This window comes from Budorcas taxicolor, chromosome 14 (assembly GCF_023091745.1).
Source record: "Budorcas taxicolor isolate Tak-1 chromosome 14, Takin1.1, whole genome shotgun sequence".
Classification (NCBI taxonomy): Eukaryota; Metazoa; Chordata; class Mammalia; order Artiodactyla; family Bovidae; genus Budorcas; species Budorcas taxicolor.
Window position 1 is genome coordinate 64,484,235 of NC_068923.1, and position 22,678 is coordinate 64,506,912.

The window sequence follows — 22,678 nt, forward strand, 5'->3', positions numbered from 1 at the left end:
GTTGATGTGCAGGAGTTGGAAAAGTCTCGGAGGTTATCTTGTAGCTTATCTATTAGCTCCTCTGGGTGTGTCCAGGATGAGGTTTAGAGAATAGCTTGCATCCTTTTTGGCTAGACCACCTTTGGTTGCTCATGCCTAATTTCCTACCTAACAGTAGGGTGGAGAAAATAAGCAGCTAGCCAGAGAAACAATTCACCCACAACAAGGGAACTGTTTTGGGTACTTCTGAGGGTCCCTTGAAAAGATTTACAGTCAAAATAAATCATCTTTCTTTAATCATCTGCCAAAGACCTTGGAAACCAGTACCAAATCAGTGTGAGGCAAATAATATTCATGTGCCCTGATCACTTTTACTTCCAAATCTAGGAAGAATCGTAGGGAACTCAGTGAGTAAGGATAGATGAAAAGAAATTCTAGAGGGGGCAATGGGAAAGAAAAGCTGACTTCACTCCTTCACCTCTGCCCCATCTGCCGCAAGCCTTAGCTAAGGGAAACAAAGAATCTTTACCCAAATGAAATCAATTTTTTGTGTGTGATTAACTAGGACCTTTTTAAAATACAGTTCATGAGGTTCTTATGGCATGTATAATGCAGTGGTTTGCCATTCCCTTCTCCAGTGTATTGGATCATATTTTGTTAGAACTCTCCGCTATGACTCGTCCATCTTGGGTAGTCCTACATGGCAGGGCTCATAGCTTCGTTGCATTACACAGGCCCATTCACCATGACAAGAAAAACATCTATCTTTGTTGCAAGACTACACCAAAGCCTTTGACTGTGTAGATCATTAAACTGCAGAAAGCTCTTAAAAAGATTGGAATACCAGACCATCATACCTGTCTCCTGAGAAACCTGTACACACGTTAGGAAGCAACAGTTAGAACCCTGTATGGGACAACTGATTGGTGCAAGATAGAGAAAGGAGTATGACAAGGCTGTCCGTTGTCACCCTGTTTGTTTAACCTCTATGCTGAACACATCATAAGAAATGCTGGGCTGGATGAGTTACAAAATGGAATCAAGATAGGCGGAGGAAGCACCAACAACCTCAGATATGTGGATGATATCACTCTAATGGCAGAAAACGAAGAGGGGCTAAAAAGCCTTTTGATGAAGGTGAAGGATGAGAGTGAAAGAACCAGCTTAAAACTAAATATTAAGAAAACTAAGATCATGGCATCCAGCCCCATTACTTCATGGCAAATAAAAGGGGGAAGGGTGGAAGTAGAGACAGATTTCCTCTTCTTGGGCTCTAAAATCACTGCAGATGGTGACTGTAGTCATGAAATCAGAAGATGATTGCTTCTGAAAGGAAAGCTATGACAAACCTAGACAGTATGTTGAAAAGCAAAGACATTACTCTGCCGATAGAGGTGCATGTAGTCAAGGCTATGGTCTTCCCTGTGGTCATGTACGGTTGTGAAAGCCAGCCCATAAAAAAGGCAGAACAGAAAAAATGCTTTTGAACTGTGGTGCTAGGGAAGACTCCTGAAAGTCCCTTGGACAGCAAGATGATCAAACCAGTCAATCTTTAGGGAAATCAACCCTGAATACTCATTGGAAGGACCAATGCTGAAGCTTCAGTATTTTGGCCATCTGCTGCTAACAGCCAACTCATTGGACAAGTCCCTAATACTGTGAAAAATTGAGGGAAGAAGGATAAGAGGGCATCAGAGGATGAGATGTCTGGATGACATCACTGATGCAATGAACATGAACTTGGGCAGACTTTGGGAGATGGTGAGGGACAAGGAGGCCAGGTGCACTGCAATCCATGGGGTCACAAAGAGTTGGCCATGATTGGGTGACTGAATGACAACATCCAGGACTAGACACACTAATAGATAAATTTATATTCTTGAATTAAAAACTGGAGTATTTTTTTCTTATTCTGAGTATGAACTGAAATGTTTCTCCCTGAGATTTTATCTAGACAGGAAATAAAGAGCTCACAGAACTTGTTTGAGTATGTTGTATACCAGTTACACTACAAATATATGATAGTGTAACATTTCATTTCTGAAGCAATACTCAACTTTGGTGTTACTACTGAGAAGACAAAGAGTGGAAATAATTTGTGGTTCTGGATTGAAAGCTGTAGGACATTTTCACCAGAGGTTTAAGTTAACATATTGAGGGAAGACATTGTATGTTCTGGCAAGAAAATTATAGTAATATATCTCATAGTCTGTACCGGACCACTAGTTCATTCTAATTACTCATCAAACATAAAAGAAAAATAGAGAGGGCATCATGAAAATAAATACCATACTTACTGTAGTGTATGATAAAAATTAAGTTATCTTTTAAGAGCAATATATTTATGCTTTTAACTTTTGAATTATGGAGCTAGGTGGATAAAGAGTGGGGCAGAATGAAGCTAATATTATTTAATGCATACAATTTAATGAGAAAATTGTTCTTAGTACCAAAGCATATTGCCATTCTGTCCCCATTGTGGAGTAAAATAAAATGCTGTATATCTCTGTTTATAAACCTTAAAGAGTGTTAGCTATTTCATCAAAAAATAATTGGTCATTATAGAGCTAGATATTTCCCCAGACATTTGATTTAAGTTGAAGGAATTCCCTGAATGGCTCAAGACAACAGCATAAGTCTTCAGTAATTTTATTGTACAAATAGACCAGTAACCTATTGACTGGCCTAAACCATGTAGGATAAGACAAATTTTATAGCTTCAATTTCTTTATTAAACAATGAGCTTTATCTTATGTTTTAGCATTAAGCATTGGTGATCATATAATTTCTGTGTTAACATACTCCATTGGCTAAAAATAGACTCATGGAGAATCTATGGCCCTTATTGGAAAATGAGAACTGCAGGTCCAAATGTCCAAACATAACATTAGTACAAACATTCCAAGTTGAAGAAAAGTATGATATAAAATAGAAGGTTCTGAGCCACCTACAATATGATAAGTTGATAGGTCTATTCAACCAGTCACTGATGTCAGTTCAGTTTAGTTCAGTTCAGTGGCTCAGTCATGTCCGACTCTTTGCGACCCCATGAATCAGCATGCCAGGCCTCCCTATCCATCACCATCTCCTGGAGTTCACTTAAACTCACGTCCATCAAGTCGGTGATGCCATCCAGCCATCTCATCCTCTGTCATCCCCCCTTCCTCCTGCCCCCAGTCCCTCCCAGCATCAGAGTCTTTTCCAATGAGTCAACTCTTTGCATGAGGTGGCCAAAGTACTGGAGTTTCAGCTTTAGCATCATTCCTTCCAAAGAACACCCAGGGCTGATTTCCTTTAGAATGGACTGGTTGGATCTCCTTGCAGTCCAAGGGACTCTAAAGAGTCTTCTTCAACACCACAGTTCAAAAGTATCAATTCTTCGGCACTCAGGTTTCTTCACAGTTCAACTCTCACATCCATACATGACCACTGGAAAAACCATAGCTTTGACTAGACGGACATTTTTTGGCAAAGTAATGTCTCTGCTTTTCAATATGCTGTCTAGGTTGGTCATAACTTTCCTTCCAAGGAGTAAGCGTCTTTTAATTTCATGACTGCAGTCACCATCTGCAGTGATTTTGGAACCCAAAAAGATAAAGTCTGACACTGTTTCCACTGTTTCCCCATCTATTTCCCATGAAGTGATGGGACCAAATGCCATGATCTTCATTTTCTGAATGTTGAGCTTTAAGGCAACTTTTTCACTCTCCTCTTTCACTTTCATCAAGAGTCTTTTTAGTTCCTCTTCACTTTCTGCCATAAGGATGGTGTTATCTGAATATCTGAGGTTATTGCTATTTCTCCCGGCAATCTTGATTCCAGCTTGTGTTTCTTCCAGTCCAGCGTTTCTCATGATGTGCTCTGCATATAAGTTAAATACGCAGGGTAACAATATATAGCCTTGACGTACTCCTTTTCCTGTTTGGAACCAGTCTGTTGTTCCATGTTCAGTCTAACTGTTGCTTCCTGATCTGCATACAGGTTTCTCAAGAGGCAGGTCAGGTGGTAGTATTCCCATCTCTTTCAGAATTTTCCAGTCTATTGTGATCCACACAGTCAAAGGCTTTGGCATAGTCAATAAAGCAGAAATAGATGTTTTTCTGGAACTCTCTTGCTTTTTCGATGATCCAGCAGATGTTGGGAATTTGATCTCTGGTTCCTCTGCCTTTTCTAAAACCAGCTTGAACATCTGGAATTTCACAGTTCACGTACTGCTGAAACCTGGCTTGGAGAATTTTGAGCATTACTTTACTAGCATGTGAGATGAGTGCAATTGTGCGGTAGTTTGAGCATTCTTTGGGATTGGAATGAAAACTGACCTTTTCCAGTCCTGTGGCCACTGCTGAGTTTCCCAAATTTGCTGGCATATTGAGTGCAGCACTTTCATAGCATCATCTTTCAGGATTTGAAATAGCTCCACTGGAATTCCATCACCTCTACTAGCTTTGTTAGTAGTGATGTTTTCTAAGGCCCACTTGACTTCACATTCCAGGACGTCTGGCTCTAGGTGAGTGATCACAGCATCGTGATTATCTGGGTCATGAAGATCTTTTTTTTACAGTTCTGTGTATTCTTGCCACCTCTTCTTAATATCTTATGCTTCTATTAGGTCCGTACCATCTCTGTCCTTTATTGAGCCCATCTTTGCCTGAAATATTCCCTTGGTATCTCTAATTTTCTTGAAGAGATCTCTAGTCTTTCTCATTCTGTTGTTTTCCTCTATTTCTTTGCATTGATCACTGAGGAACGCTTTCTTATCTATGGTGTATACATGTATCATATGAATATGTAGCAAAATATGCTTACATTGCTTCATAGTCATAGGGAATATGTTACTAAAGATGTGTTGCTGAGTATATTATTGTAGTTGCTATATTATTTCTTTCTAATTAAAGTGTCCTAGATATGTGATGTATTTTATTTAAATTGCATTTCTACAATCATTTTCAATAACTTTTGAATGTCAATGACAAAAATTTATTTTTTATTATATTCTTTCATATTATATATTTGGTACATAACTACATTAAGGGAATAAAAACAAAGCTGAGACCTATCATGAATATGCATAAAGTGACTCAAAATTTCCCATTTTAGACCTTAAGAACAATGTTTCTTTTGTTTTACTCCACCATCTAATCAATGAAAAGAGAATCTTAATTCTTTTACTCTGAGCTCTGATTGGAGTATAGATTTTTATTTACATCATTGCTATTTCAACCAATGTTTATAAAATAATCATGATAGCCTATCCTTCCATCCTTCCTTGCTCAGTCATGTCTGAGTCTTTGTGATTCCATGGCCTATAGCCTGCCAGGCTCCTCTGTCTGTGTTGCTATTTGCCATTTCCTACTCTAGGGGATCTTCCCTACTCAGAGATCAAACTAACCTCTTTTGCATGTCCTGCACTCACAGTGGATTCACAGTGGTGGATTTTTACCACTACCGCCACCCAGGACCACTAGTGGCTCAGAGGTTAAAGCGTCTGCCTGCAATGCAGGAGACCGGGATTTGATCCCTGGGTCAGGAAGATCCCCTGGAGAAGGAAATGGCAACCCACTCCAGTATTCTTGCCTGGAGAATCCCATGGAGGGAGGGGCCTGGTAGGCTACAGCCCACGGGGTAACAAATAGTCGGACATGACTGAGCTACTTCACTTTCACTTTCAGCACCACCCGGAAGCCCAGTCATGATAGCATTTATGTTTATATATGTGATTTAAAATTTTTATAAACTTAACATTTTATTTAATCTCTATTAGTATAACGTGCATTTGGTTTCACAACATTTGTCCTGTTACCTTTATTCAGTAATATTAACAATTGATTTAACCACATTTCTCTTAATGATTTATATCTGAACATCTCATTTTTGTTTTCAACAGCTGAAGATGCATGTGGAGGAACAATGAGAGGATCTAGTGGCATCATATCAAGCCCTAGTTTTCCTAATGAATACCATAATAATGCTGATTGCACTTGGACCATTGTAGCAGAACCTGGGGATACAATTTCACTCATATTTACTGATTTCCAAATGGAAGAAAAATATGATTACTTAGAAATAGAAGGTTCTGAGCCCCCTACAATATGGTAAGTAGACAGTTTCTATCAACTTAGCATTGATGTCATTGCCTGAGGCAAAATATGGATTCAAGAACAACTATATTTGGGCTTTTAAAGAATTAGATATCTTAAAAAATTAACAGATGCAGGAAAATTATAAAGAGTAATTATCAGAGCTGAGGAAATTTTGAAGATTGGGTACTGATATATAGAGTGGAGATTTGAAAGATGAGGCATTTCATCAAGTATTTGTTTATCACTCAATCAATGAAAAATAATTTGATTTTGATCAAAACTTGTGAAAGGAAATAAGAGTTGTTCCTACAGTTTTGTTCCTTAGTGTGCCAGTTCATATTTGGCATTTCTTTTCAAATTAATTGAATAGTCTTGGAAATAATTTGCCTTTTGTTTTGTAAGTAGATCTTTTATGTACCATGATATTTGAAGGCAAAAATTGAACCCTATGATATGGGTGAATATGATCTATTTCTTTAGAAACTCAAGACATGGCCTCATGAAACTGCAGAGTTTTCAAAACATAATTTTAGGATATAATATTTTTAAAAAGAAAATACATTTTTATTGTGTTTTAAAATTTTTAATGCACTGTTATCATTGAAGTGTAAAGTAAAATCAGTAATTGAGTGAAGAATGGTGGAATTAGTGAAATGAAGTCATAGGTAAAATCTAGATTAAAAGTGTATTTTGGGAAATGTAAAAATTTGATAAGGATACTGAGAATTTATTGAAAGATTTTTATCAAAATCAATTAAATGAAGAGGTTTGCATTTTCAGATGATGATTCTTACTGAAGTATAGGGATTGATTTGAAGTGAGGCTAGGTTAGCTACAGAAAACCTCTTAAGAGGTGATTGCTGTAATTCAAAAGAAATCATGATAGCTTGTATTAGGATGATATTGATGGTGATAAAGAATGTCTGACGCAGGATACAGCATGCTTGGGGCTGGTGCATGGGGATGACCCACAGAGATGTTATGGGGAGGGAGGTGGGAGGGGGGTTCATGTTTGGGAACACATGTAAGAATTAAAGATTTTAAAATTAAAAAAAATAAAATAAAAAATAAATAAAAGCCAGAAGGCACAAAGTAAAAAAAAAAAAAAAAAAAAAAGAAGAAGTAGAATGACTTGGTAGATATTTAGGAGGTATAATGATAAAGACCTCTGTAATGAAGAATGTTAAAGAAGGTGGTGTTCTAATAAAAGCATCATTTTCTAGCTGGCATAAACTGGTGAAGGCCAGAGATATACTGAGTTGGAAAATGTTGAAGAAAGGTCAAGTTTCGAATAGAAATACTGTGATTATTGAGAGTTGTTTTAGATATAAGTAGTTTGAAGTCTCTTTGAGACATATTAAAGCCATCTGATAAACAGTATCTATTTATATGATTCAATAGCTGTGAGTAGAAGCACAACTGATATGTACTTGATATTGATGGTAAAAAACAAAAGCACCTTAATAGGAGTCTAAAAGGTAGGAGGAAGAGAGATAGGAGGAAATACAAGGGATAAGGTGTCATATAGGCAAGAGAAGTATGAAGAAGGAGGAATAAGACGACATTACAGATTGCCATTGAAAGGACACTAGGTAAATATGTGTGTGTTTCTTTTGTGACCCCATGGATTGTAGCCCACCAGGCTCCTCTGTCTATGGGATTTTCCAGGCAAGAATACCGAAGTGGGTAGCTATTTCCTTCTCCAGGGGATCTTCCTGACTCAGGGACTGAACCCAGATCTCCTGCATTGCAGGTGGATTCCTAACCTCTGAGCCACCACAGAGGCCCATGTATTATATACAAACACATAAATTAGATATACACACACATATGTACACATTAGAGTGTGTATATGTGTGTGTATATATATACATACACACACACACACATACCTATATGGTGTACTATCTTTCATATGTTTGGAATATATACATTTTATATATATATATGCTAATGGCTTCCCTGGTGGCTCAGCGGTAAATAATCCGTCTGCCAATGCAGGAGACATGGGTTCATTCCCTGGCTTGGGAAGATCCCCTGGAGAAGGAAATGACAACCCACTCCAGTATTCCTGCCTGGAAAATCCCATGGACAGAGGAGCCTGGTGGGCTCCAGTCCATGGAGTCGCAAGAGTTGGACATGACTTAGCGACTAAATGACAGACAAATATATGCTAATAATTCCAAGTTTAACAATATTTCTCATATGGGGTTTTGTGTGTGTGTGTGTGTGTGTGTGTGTGTGTGTGTGTGTGTTTGTAATATTTACATCAGAATTACCTTCAGTGTTTGTTGAAGTGAAGATTTACAAGCTCCTGCACAAATGTATTGATTTATATGCTATAGACATGAAATTAGTAGTCTGCAAACCAGATTATTCCACTCATTGCTATGGCAAGTAAAACAGTAAGTTTGGTTTTATCAGTATCGTAACTCTGTCAATATAACTGTCCTATAAGCCATCCTACAAGAGCTAAAATATTTCTTACCACTCAAAAAACTGAAAGTCAAATTAACATGGTATATGAAACTAATCAAACTAATTCTGTAATATATACATTTATATATATGGTATGGATTTATATAATGGATAGCACAAAGATTGCATTAGTGAATCAACAATTATCCAACTAAATAAGATAAGTTTATTAGAAGTAACAGACTATAATTTCATTCTACAAAATAAATATTCCATATACTAACCCTGCTGCTGCTGCTAAGTCACTTCAGTCGTGTCCGACTCTGTGTGACCCCATAGACAGCAGCCCACCAGGCTCCCCCATCCCTGGGATTCTCTAGACAAGAGTACTGGAGTGGGTTGCCATTTCCTTGTCCAGTGCATGAAAGTGAAAAGTAAAAGTGAAGTTGCTCAGTCGTGTCCGACCCTCAGCAACCCCATGGACTGCAGCCTTCCAGGCTCCTCTGTCCATGGGATTTTCCATGTCAGGAGCACTGGAGTGGGGTGCCACTGCCTTCTCCGATACTAATCGTATCAAACAGGTATTTCTCTTTACCACCTTATTTATGACAATTATGAGACTAAAATGTACAGTGAAGAAGCTGTGGTTCTGTAAATTATTGTTGCTTATTCACAGCAGTAAAATAATTTGATTAAATATGTATTGTGGTTCTATAATTTTGAATTAACATTCATTGCTGTGATAAGAGAATTTAACATAAGATCTACCTTATTAGCAAAATTTTAAGTGTACAATACAGTGTTCTTAACCATAGGCACAATATTGAACAGCAGATCTGTAGAATAGAACTTACCTGTTTTACATAACTAAAACTTTAATTCTAGTGGATAGCAAATCTCCATTTCCTTTCCCCCCAGCCATTGGCAAATACTATTACACTCTCAGTTTCTGTAACTATGTAAAATATCTCATATAAGCAAAATCATGCAGTATTTGTCCTTCTGTGGCTGGCTTGTTTCACTTAATGTAACGTCCTTAAGGTTCATCCATATTGTTAAATATAGCAAGATTCTTATTTCCTAAGGTTGAATGTTATTTCTTTTTATGTGTATGCTACGTTTTCCTTACCCATTCTTCCAAAATGGTTGCCTCTCTTTAGACAAATAGAGTACTCATTAAATGGTAAGAGCCAGGGGGATTTTAGGGATCCAGCTGCCCAGGGTTCTTTGAGGGAAATATGTTTTGAGGCTTATTGTGTATGTTGACAATTCAGGATGAAAACCAAGATCTTCTAATAGTTACTGCAGTGTAATTTTTGACAAAAGTAATTCTTGTTATGCATACAACCAGGTCTTTCTCAAAAGTATATGTCATATATCAGTAAAACATTTTGAAAGCCTAAAACTCTGACATATGAATAGAACAATATGGATTAATGCTTTTAAATGCCTAAAGTTCCTACTAGATATTTAGTTGATACCTAAATATGAATTTGCATCAAATAAAACTTCTTATAGATATCTAAGAATCCCTAGTATGGTTAATTTACCATTTTTAGTACATCTGAATGTATTTTTTTCTACCTTAAGGAAAACCTGTTTGACTGCACCTAGAAGAGGTACATGCCTTGCTTGCTCATCCACTAAAATAAAAATTACATAATAGATGAAACCAGAATTATCACAAATAACTGGGAACTACTGAGAGAAGCATTTTGAAAGTTTTCTAAAAAGACCACTTCAATTTAAGTACATGATATTTCCTCTCTGACTTCTTTTTCATAGTATTCTTTAAAAAAAATTGGAGCATAATTGCTTTACAGTGTTGTATTGCTTTCTTCTATACAGCAAAGTGAATCATTTATATATATACACGTATCCTCTCTTTTTTAGATTTCCTTCACATTTAGGTTACAAAAGAGCACTGAGTAGAGTTCCCTGTGGTATAAAGTAGGTTTCATTAGTTATATGTTTTGTACATGATAGTGTATATATGTTGATCTCTGTCTCCCAATTCATTCCACCCACTCTTTCCCACTTGGTATCCGTAAGTTTTATCTCTACATGTTTGTCTTTATTTCTGCTTTGAAAATAAGTTCATCTGTACCATTTTTCTAGATTCCACATAAAAGTGATATATGATATGATTTTTTTTCTCTTTCTGACTTACTGCACTCTGTACATCAGTTTCAAGGTCTATTCACTCCTCTGCAAGTGGCATTATTGTGTTCCTTTTTTATGGCTTAGTAATATTCTATTGAACCACCTCAGATATGGTGACTATATGTGTAAATACACACAGACACACACACATTGAATAAAGTATGGAAAACCACTAGGTCATTCAGAAGTGACCTAAATCAAGAAAGAAGAGAAACCAAAGGCAAAGGAAAAAAAGAAAGATATATCTATCTGAATGCAGAGTTCCAAAGAATAGCAAGGAGAGATAATAAAGCCTTCCTAAGTAAACAATGCAAAGAAATAGAGGAAAACAATAGAATGGAAAAGACTAGAGAGAGCACTTCAAGAAAATTAGAGATACCAAGGGAACATTTCATGCAAAGATGGGCACAATAAAGGACAGAAATGGTATGGACCTAACAGAAGCAGAAGATATTAAGAAGAGGTAGCAAGAATACCCAAGAACTATACAAAAAAGATCATAATGACCAAGATAACCATGATAGTGTGATCACTCAACTAGAGTCAGACATCCTGGAGTACAAAGTCAAGTGGGCCTTAGGAAGCATCACTATGAACAAAGCTGGTGGAGGTGATTGAATTCCAGCTGAGGTATTTCAAATCCTAAAAGATCATGCTGTGAAACTGGTGCACTCGTACTCCAGCAAATTTGCAAAGCTCAGCAGTGGCCACAGGACTGGAAAAATTCATTTTCCATTCCATTCCCAAAGAAAGGCAATACCAGTGAATGTTCAAACTACCACACAATTGTACTCATTTCACATGCTCGCAAACTAATGCTCAAAATCCTACAAGTTCGGCTTCAACAGTACGTGGACAGTACGAGAACTCCCAGATGTACAGGCTGGATTTAAAAAGGGCAGAGAAACCAGAGATCAATTTGCCAACATCCCCTGGATCTTAGAAAAAGCAAGGAAATTCCAGAAGAACATCTACTTCATTATTACACCAAAGACTTTGACTGTGTGATCACAAAAAACTAGAATATTCTTAAAGAGATGGGAATACCAGACCACCTTACCTGCCTCCTGAGTAACCTGTATGCAGGTCAATAAGCAATAATTAGAACCAGTCATGGAACACCAAACTAGTTCAAAATTGGGAATGGAGTATTTCAAGGCTGTATATGGTCACCCTGCTTATTTAACTTCTATGCAGGGTACATCATGAGAAATACTGGGCTGGATGAGGCTCAAGCTGGAGAAAAGATTGCTGTGAGAAATATCAATAACCTCAAATGGCACTGCCCTTGTGGCAGAAAGTGAAGAGGAACTAAGGAGAGTCCTGATAAGGGTGAAAGGAGAGTGAAAAAGTTGGCTTAAAACTCAACATTTAAAAAAAGCTGAGATCACGCCATCCAGTCCCATCACTTCATGACAAATAGATGGGGAAAAAATGGAAGCAGTGACAGACTTTATTTTCTTGGGCTCCAGAATCATTGTGGATAGTGACTGCAGCCAGGAAATTAAAAGATATGTGCTTCTTGGGAAAGAAAACTGACAAAACTAGACAGTGTATTAAAACGCAGAGACATCACTTTGCTGCCAATTGTCCATATAGTTAAAGCTGTGATTTTTCCAGTAATCATGTATGGATAAGAGAGTTGGATCATAAAGAAGGCTGTTGCTGCTGCTGCTGCTAAGTTGCTTCAGTCGTGTCCGACTCTGTGCGACCCCATAGACTGCAGCCCACCAGGCTCCCCCATCCCTAGGATTCTCCAGGCAAGAACACTGGAGTGGGTTGCCATTTCCTTCTTCAATGCATGAAAGTGAAAAGTAAAAGTGAGCTCTGAGGAATTGATGCTTTCAAACTGTGATACTGGAGAAGAGTCTTGATAGTCCTTTGGACAGCAAGGTGATCAAACCGGTCAATCCTAAAGGATACCAGCCCTGAATATTCATTGGAAGGACTGATGCTGAAGCTGAAACTCCAGTACTTTGGCCACCTGAAGCAAAGATGGGAAGAGCTGACTCATTGGAAAAGATGCTGATGCTGGGCAAGACTGAAGGCAGAAGAAGGGGATGACAGAGGATGAGATAGTTGGATGGCACATTCACTAGACATGAGTTTCAGCAAACTCAAGGAGATAGTGAAAGACAGGGGAGCCTGGTGTTCTGCAGTCCATATGGTCACAAAGAGTTAGACCTGACTGAGCAACTGAACAATAATAACAACATAAATATATATTAGTATAGCATCCATATTTACCACATCTTCTTTATCCATTCTTCTATTAATGGACATTTATATTATTTCCATTTCCTGGCTATTGTAAATAGTGCTGCTGTAAACATTGAGGTTGGTGTATTTTTGAATTATGTTTTTTTCCAGGTATATGCCCAGAAGTGAAATTTATGGGTCATATGGTAGTTCTATTTTTATTTTTCCTGAAGACTTCCATAATGTTCTCCATAATGGCTGTACCAATTTACATTCCAGTGAATAGTGTCAGAGAGTTCCTTTTTCTCCACACCCTCTACAGCATTCATTTTTTTATTTATTAAAAAAATATTTTTGATTGTAGAAAAACTGCTTTACAGTGTTGTGTTGGTTTCTGCCATACAACAGTACTGATCAGCCATAATTAAATATGTATCTCTTCCCTCTTGAGCCTCCTTCCTACCCCCCATGCTGTCCCTCTAGGTCATTACAGAGTTCCAAGCTGGACTTCCTGTGTTATATAGCATCTTCTTACTATCTATTTTACACATGGTAGTGTATATATATTGTTTCTTCTTTCTCCATTCATCCCACTCTTTCCTTCTCCAATTGTGTCCACAAGTCATTTATCTATATCTGCATATCTATTCCTTCTCTGCAACTTAAGTTCATCAACACAACTTTTCTCGATTCCATATATATGCATTAATACATGATAATTGTTTTTCTCTTTCTGACTTACTGCACTCTGTATCACAGGCTCTAAGTTTATCCACCTCACTAGAACTGACTCAAATTCATTCTTTTTAATGACTAAGTAATATCCCTTTATATGTATGTACCACATCTTCTTTATCCATTCATCTGTCCATTGAGTATTCATCCATTGATGGATGAATGTCCAGCTTCCTTTCATGTGCTAGCTATGGAGTAAAGAGTGCTAATATGAACTTTGGGATACATGTGTCTTTTTCAGTTATGGTGTTCGCAGGGTATATGCCCAATAGTAGGATTGCTGGTCCATATGATAGTTTTATTCCTAGTTGTTTAAGGAATCTCCATACTGTTCTTTGTAGTGGCTGTATCAATTTACATTCCTGTCAACAATGCAAGAGTGTTTTGTTTTCTCTGCAACCTCTCCAGCATTTATTGTTTGTTGATTTTTTTTTTGCCTATGTCCATTCTGACTGGTGTGAGTTGATATCTCACTGTTCTTTTTATTTGAATTTCTCTAATAATTAGTGATGTTGAGCATCTTTTCATGTGTTTACTGGCTATCTGTATATCTTCTTTGGAGAAATGTTTATCTAGATCTTCTACCCATTTTTTGATTGGGCTGTCTTTTTTTCTGTTACTGAGTTGTATGAATTGCTTATATACATTGCAGATTCCAGCATTTATGTTTCATAGATATTTTGATAATAGCCATTCTGACTAGCCTGAGGTGATCTCTCATTATAGTTTTAGTTGTATTTCTCTAATATTTAGTGATGTTGAGCATCTTTTCATGTTGTTTCTCACCATCTGTATGGTTTCTTTGGAGAAATGTATGTTTAGATCTTCTCCCCAATTTTTGATTCAGTTATTATTATTATTTTTTTGAGTTGAATGAGCTGTTTGGATATTTTGGATGTTAATCCCTTGTTGGTTGCTTCATTTGCAAATATATTCTCCCATTCTGAGGGTTGCCTTTTATTTTTAATTTTTGTCTATTTTTATTTACTTCTTTTTAAAAATTATTTTTATTGGAGTACAGTTGTTTTACAATGTTGTGTTAGTTTCTACTTTATGGAAAAATGAATCAACCAAACATATACATATATTCCCTCCCTTTTGAACTTCCTTCTCATTCAGGTCACCACAGTGCATTATGTCATTTCCTGTGCTCTTCAGTATGTTCTTATTAGTTATCTATTTTATACATAGCATTGGTAGTATATATGTGTGCATCACAATCTCCCAATTCTTCCCACTTCCTTCCCCTTTGCTATCCATACATTTGTTCTCTAAGACTGTCTCTGTTTCTGCTTCTCAGATAAGATCATCTTTACCATTTATATAAGTGATATTATACAATATTTGTTTTTCTCTTTCTGACTGACTTCCCTCTATATGACATTGTCTAGGTCCATCCATGTCTCTAAAAATGACCTAATCTCATTACATTTTGTGGCTGAGTAATGTTCCATTGTAAATATTTACTGCATCATCTTTATGCATTCTTCCACTGATGGTCATTTAGGCTACTTCCATGTCCTGGCTGTCATAAATAGTGCTGCTGTGAACACCGGGGTGCATCTATGTTTTGGAATTATGGTTTGCTTCTGGTATGTCCAGGTGTGGGTTTTCTGAGTCTTATGATGGTTCTATTTTTAGTTTTTTGAGGAACTTCTGTACTGTTTTCCATGGTAGTTGTTTCAGTTTACACTCTACCAAAAGTGTAGAAGGGTTCCCTTTTCTCAATACTCACTCCAGCATTTATTGTTTGTAGATTTTTGATAATAGCCATCCTGACCAGTGAGAGGTGATACCTCACTGTAGTTTTGCTTTGTATTTCTCTAATAATTATAATAAAGCTTTCCTGGTGGCTCAGACTGTAAAGTGTCTGTCTACAATGTGGGAGACCTGGGTTCAATCCCTGGGTTGGGAAGATCCCGTGGAGAAGGAAATGGCAATCCACTCCAGTACTATTGCCTGGAAAATCCCATAGACAGAGGAGCCTGGTAGGCTACAGTGCATGGAGTCGCAAAGAGTCAGACACTATTATAATTATAATAGCAATGTTGAGCATCTTTTCATGTGCTTGTTGATCATCTGTATGTGTGCTGAATTTTGTTAAATGCTTTTTCTACATCTATTGAGATGATCATGTGTTTTTTGTTTTTCTTTTTGTTGGTATGGTGTGTCACATTGATTGCTTTGTATATATTGGATCATCCTTCTGACCTTGAAATGAATCCACCCAGGTCAAGATGTATGATACATTTTAGGTGTTTTTGTATTTGGTCTGCCAATATTTTGTTGAGAATTTTTGCTTCTATATTCATCAGAGATACTGACTTATGATTTTACTTTTTGGTAGTGTCTTTGTCTATTTTTGGTATCAGGGTGATGATGGTTTCTAGAATGACTTTGAGAATGGCCCCTCTGTAATGTTTTGGAAGAAATTTGAGATGGATTGGTATAAGTTCTTTTTTGCATGTTTGGTAACTTTCCCCAGTTAAGCTGTCCAGTCCTGGATTTTGTTTACAAGGAGGTTTTTTTTTAAGTTACAGATTCTGTTTCACTTGTAGTGATCAGTCTGTTCAGATTATCTTTTTCTTCTTGATTCATTTTTGATTTGTTGGCATTTATTTGTTCATTGTATTCTCTTATTTATTTATTTTTGGTATATCTTTTATAGGTTGTTATTTCTCCTCTTTATTTTCTTATTTTGAGTCTCTCTTTCCTTCATGAGTCTGGGCAGAGGTTTGTTGATTTTGTTTATCCTTTCAAAGAATTAGCTTGTTTTTATTGAATTTTTTCTCCTATTTTATGAATGTCTAATCTATTTCCTCTTTTAACTTTAACTTTTTCTCCCCATTCTTCTGCAAACCTTAGGTTTTGTTTGTTCCTCTTTTTCTAATTCTTCTAGGTGATATGTTAAGTTGTTATTTGAGATTTTTCTTGTATTTTGAGGAAGGCCTGTATTGCATGAAATTCCTTCTTAGAGCTGCTTTTGTTGTATCTCACAGATTTGTACTGGTTTGTTTTGTAATTTTTGTCAAAGTATTTGTTTTTTTGTTTTTGTTTTTTTATTTTTCCAGTATTATTGAGATATAATTGACACACAGCACTATGTAAGTATAACATAATGATTTGACTGATGTACATCATGAAATCATTATCACAGTAAGTTTAGTAAACTCCATCATCTCATAAAGATATAAAATTAAAGATAGAAACGATTTTCCATTGTGATGAGAGCTCTTAGAATTTATTTATTTGATATATAATGTACAACAATCTTAATTGTATGTATGTAATGTTGTACATTGTATCACTAGCACTGAATTTTCAAAGTATGTTTTAAATTTCTTCTTTGATTTCATCATTGACCCATTGTTTTTTAGTCTTATGTTGCTCATTCCACATGTAATCTTTTTTTACTTGTTTGTTTGTTTCTCTTTCTGAGATTAATTTCAGTTTCATGCCATTTTGGTCAGAAAAGATGCTTGAAATAATTCCTGTCCTCTTATTGTTGAGACTTGTTCTATCTCCTATTAGATAGTCTCTCCCAGAGAAAGTTTCATTTGCACTTGAGAAGAAAATGAATTCTGAATTTTTTAAATGTAATTTCTTGAAAATCTCAATTAAGTCCTACTGTAAGAATCTTTGTGGCCTTATCGATTTTCTATTTGGAAGATCTGTTCCATTGATGTGAGTAGGGTGTTAAGGTCTCCTATTATTGTATTTCTGTCAATTTCTCCCTTTATGTCTGTTAGTATTGTTTTATGTATTTAGGTGCTCCTGTATAAGGTGTTTATGTGTTAATGAGTGTAATGTCTTTTCCTATTGATCCTTTTTTCATTATTTACTGTCCTTATCTTTCTATGTTTTAAAGTCCATTTTGTCTGATAAGAATATTGCTACCCCCACTTTCTTATCATTTCTGACTGCATGAAATATCTTTTTTCCATCCCTGCTTTCAATCTGTATGTGTCCTTTGCCCTAAAGCACGTCTTTTATAAGCAGTATATTCTCATTTGATTCATTTGCAAGTATATTTTCCCATTCAGTTGTTTGTCTTTTTGTTTTGTTTCTGGTTTCCTTTGCTGTACAAAATACCTTTTTGCCCCACATTTAATTATCTGGACACACATAATGTTGTGGTTTTAAGACATCATTATATTTGTTTCCCCTATGTAATCATGTTAAGATTCATCATGTTAAATAAAACATAATGGAAAGTATTGAATTTAATTATGTCTAAGTAACTATTACATGTAAGAGTATTCTAAAAGTTTATAGTATCTTTAAAAGAAAAAAAACATAATAATAAGCAGCCTAGTTTTTATATTTTGTACTATATATACATATATATGTGTGTGTGTGTTTTTATATTTTGAAGAAAGGTGTAAATGTGCCAAATAGAAGATACTGGTTAAAAGTACTTATGAATTCACAAAATGGAGAACCATTCAGATTGTGGTTGAGAGGGAAACTTACAAAGAGCTTTAGGCCCTGAATTGGATGTTGAAAGATAATAGTCTTTGAGCCAGTTACATGAAATTCCTGCTTATGCTATATCTGTTAATCCTGCCACTTTTTGTTCCAACATTTAGGGAGTAGAATTATGTTTCCCTTAAAAATATATATTCAGACCCATGTCTGTTGTGTCTGTAAATGTGACCTTATTTGGAAATACAGTCTTTGTAGATATGTTCAACTTTAGATAAGGTCAGTTTATATTTTAATGTGGGCCCTAATACGTTGATTGTCACTATTATTAGAACAAAATTTGGATATAGACATACAGGGAGAGAAGAATATGTGATGCTGAAGCAGAGATTGAAATTACATATCTAGAGCTAAGGACTGAAAAGGATTTCCAACAACCTTATGCAAGCTAGGAAGAAGTAATGCAGGATTCTTCAGTAGGACAGAGCATACATAGTGCTGCTGACCTTTGATTTCAAAATTCTGTGTATAGAACTGTGTAATAATAAAACTGTTGTCTTAAGATACCTAATTTTTGATACTTTTTGATTAAATCCATTGGGAATTAATGAATTAACAGTAATTTTCAATAGTTCTTTCCAGTTTCAAAGGACATTTAAAGGTATAACTAAGCTCTTTCATATAGTATATAAAATTTGTTCAAGGATTCAAGGACAACCTTCATTTAAGAGGTGCTGAAATCCATCTGTTTGGCAGACATCACTCAGTATATGCACCAGAGGCCATGTTGATTGCTAACGAAAAAGAACTAATAAGAGCACTTGCCCACAGTACCAAAGAATGAGGCAGAAGGTGCTATATTCAAGCCTAGAGATAGAGTGGGTTTACTTGAGAGTGGTAGAATATAAAGAAAGGAAAATATTTTAAAATACCAAGGTAGTTTATTATAAATTTAAAAGGCATTAATATATTATATGTATAGTTTGGAAGATAATCACTCCAGGTTTCTCTGCAACAATACACTTAAATGAGAGTACCTTGTTATAAGTGATTAAGAAGTCAGAATGTCATAATAGAGAAATAAATCAGTGGTATAAGTGACTCTTCAGAGAAATCCAAAAAATAATATTGAATGGGAAAGTGCTACGTAATTTTTACTTCAATAAAATTTTGGAGTATGTCCTTCTAGTGTGTAGCTTTTCAGCTCTATCATGCCTGTATGATTTGCCATCATCTAAGTTTGTAAAAAAAGAGTGATGTACTATTTCTCATACTTAAGGCATTTCATTTTTCTTCAGACAAAATGTAAAATCCTTTAAACTTACTGTGTTACTTCAAACTTCAAATGCAAATTTGGCAGCCCCTCTATATAATATTCTCTCTGCTGCTGGTTCTGCTAAGTTGTTGAGTCATGTCCAACTTTGTGTGACCCCATAGATGGCAGCCCACCAGGCTCCCCCGTCCCTGAGATTCTCCAGGCAAAAACACTGGAGTGGGTTGCCATTTCCTTCTCCAATTCATGAAAGTGAAAAGTGACAGTGAAGTCGCTCAATTGTGTCTGACTCTTAGCAACCCCATGGACTGCAGCCCACCAGGCTCCTCCGTCCATTGGGTTTTCCAGGCAGGAGTGCTGGAGTGGGGTGCTGTTGCCTTCTCCAGTATTCTCTCTACTTAGAAAAAGATGAAACTAACTTGAATTGAAGAAAAATCAAAGTTTAATACTAGGGTGAATTGTTCTGGTAATTATTTCACTACTGCTAGGAAGTTCACTGAAAATAAGATTACCTGTGGTAAAAATATAAATGAAGATTTTGTGTTAGTACAATAATTTAAACTTTGCTAACCAGTCCATTCTGAAGGAGATCAGCCCTGGGATTTCTTTGGAAGGAATGATGCTAAAGCTGAAACTCCAGTACTTTGGCCACCTCATGCGAAGAGTTGACTCATTGGAAAAGACTTTGATGCTGGGAGGGATTGGGGGCAGGAGGAGAAGGGGACGACAGAGGATGAGATGGCTGGATGGCATCACTGACTCGATGGACATGAATCTGAGTGAACTCCGGGAGTTGGTGATGGACAGGGAGGCCTGTTGTCCTGCGATTCATGGGGTCGCAAAGAGTCAGACACGACTCTGAACTGGACTGAACTGAACTGAACTGAATCTTATAATTATTAAGAATATATTTGCCAAAATATTTTCTTCAATATGTACTGAATAATGATATTTATTTTGAAAAATTCCAAGTTATTTTTACAATCTCAGTCATTTGTTTTATTTTAATATTTGATTTCTAGGGGTATTATTCAGTTCAGTTCAGCAACTCAGTTGTGTCCAACTCTGCAACCCCATGGATTGCAGCACGCCAAGCCTCCCTGTCCATCACCAACTCCCGGAGTTTACCCAAACTCATATCCATTGAGTCAGTGATGCCATCCAGCCATCTCATCCTCTGTCGTCCCCTTCTTCTCCTGCCTCCAATCCCTTCCAGCATCAGGGTCTTTTCCAATGAGTCAATCACTCACATGAGGTGGCTAAAGTATTGGAGTTTCAGCTTCAGCATCAGTCCTTCCAAGGAACACCCAGGACTAATCTCCTTTAGGATGGACTGGTTTGATCTCCTTGTAGTCCAAGGGACTCTCAAGAGTCTTCTCCAACACCACAGTTCAAAAGCATCAATTCTTCAGTGCTAAGCTTTCTTCACAGTCCAACTACTGGAAAAACCATAGTGTTGACCAGACGGGTTGGCAAAGTCATGTCTCTGCTTTTGAATACGCTATCTAGGTTGGTCATAACTTTGCTTCCAAGGAGTAAGCGTCTTTTAATTTCATGGCAGCAGTCACCATCTGAAGTGATTTTGGAGCCCCCAAAATAAAATCTGACACTGTTTCCCCATTTATTTCCCATGAAGATAGATTGGCCAATCAGTTCCTTTGAGTTTTTCTGTAAGATGTCATGGAAAAGCTTGAACGAACTTTTTGGCCAACTCAGTGAATATTCTTTGAAAAGATAAAGGGAAAAAAAAAAAAACAAAAACAAAAAACCCTTCACATATACTTCCTGCATCAGGATTGCTAAAATGTTCTAATCCTTGTCCAAAGTAGCATTTTCATTAATCTAAAATACATGCTGCCTGTGAAACAAAAGATGTTCTCACAGGCTTTGCATCCATAATCTTAGATGTTTCAGAAAGTAACAGGTACAAATTAACTAGTGTTCAAATCATTTTTTTTTCTTTCCTTTTACCCTTTGCTTTAAAAGGAGACCTGGCTTAATTTTTTATATGTAGTGATATGGTTCTGAAAGTGTTTGGTGAATACATCTTCTCTGTGGCATTTACATATAGATGTAATTCTTATGAGGATCTTGTCCATACCTTAGTCTTCAAATAGAATAAGAAAGTGATACAGTGGTTTTATCTAACTCATAATATTTTCAAAATAATTTTCTAAAAGAGAAACAAAATAGAATAAAATACAGACTTTATAATTAAGATTTCCACTTTCATTAAAGCCAACATAGGCATTCAAAAATTAATGAAAATGAAGCTTTTCAACCCCTCAAATTTATACAAAAGCAGCATGACTAAGATAAAGAAAAATAAAATCATGATATAATTTGTTTTATGTTCATTTATTTTAATGAAAGTTAAGCTGAACTTTCATTTGGTTAGCTTATAATTTTCTTTTTAATTTAAGAATATTTTGAGGCAAAGAACATATTTCATGTTTACTTTACTAAATTGGAATTATTTAAACAATGGAAGTCTGTGCAACACATAATGGATTTCTTAAGAATCAGTACCATAAAAGAATACTTAATCTATTTTATCTGAAATTTGTTTCAAGGGGATCTGTGTGGCATGCGGGAAAAGGAAGTATATACTATATTCCCCAACTAACAAGTAGAGCTGGGAAAGTGATACAATATAAAACTCTAGGAGACTCCAGGTATATCATGGTCTATGTAAGTGGCACCTGTTTCTGTTGTACAGTACACAGCTAGTATGACTATAAATGGTATCCTTTTTGTATTGAGTTTAGTTTCTTGCAAGGATGGTCTTCCTCTATCCAGACTGTACTACTGTGAATGGAAAGCTTTTACATCAATTCTTTTTTGATGAGTGAACATCCTTTCCTAACTCCAAACTCCCCTTCGTTTATGTTTTAGATTTTACTTATATTTTCACATTAAAAACTCTAATTAGGCATCTCAGAAAACAAATAAATAATCTGGTGCTGGAAACATGTATTCTTTCTGATTTCTCCCATGTCAAAAATGAATCTCAAATTCAATCTCAAATATTAATGATTTCTGACTTTTTTTATTGTTCACTCCAAGTAGTTCAGTTACTGGTTGACACGTTCCTTGCTATCTCTTCTCATATTACATTTTTTTGTATTCCTAAGTGATATTAAACTAGCTTCTTTTCAGCTGTAGTCTTTCTTGTGTGTTAGAGATATTTATTAACTAGTTTTTCTGACTCTACCCTTCCACTCAGTTCTTGTCATAATGTCTTCCTCAGTTCAGTTCTTCGGAGAAAGCAATGGCACCCCACTCCAGTACTCTTGCCTGGATAGTCCCATGGACGGAGGAGCCTGGTAGGCTACAGTCCATGGGGTCGCTAAGAGTCGGACACGACTGAGCGACTTCACTTTCACTTTTCACTTTCATGCATTGG

The 22,678-nt window shown here is 36.2% G+C and overlaps 1 protein-coding gene across 1 annotated transcript in view; it reads left to right on the forward strand.

Moving 5' to 3' along the window:
• Nucleotides 1-22,678, forward strand: part of CSMD3 (CUB and Sushi multiple domains 3) — a 1,391,498-nt gene that overhangs the window by 406,266 nt on the left and 962,554 nt on the right. Inside the window, exon 5 of the mRNA XM_052651435.1 lies at nucleotides 5,864-6,071. Coding sequence (XP_052507395.1) covers nucleotides 5,864-6,071 — 208 coding nt within the window. The remainder of the gene's footprint in view (nucleotides 1-5,863; nucleotides 6,072-22,678) is intronic.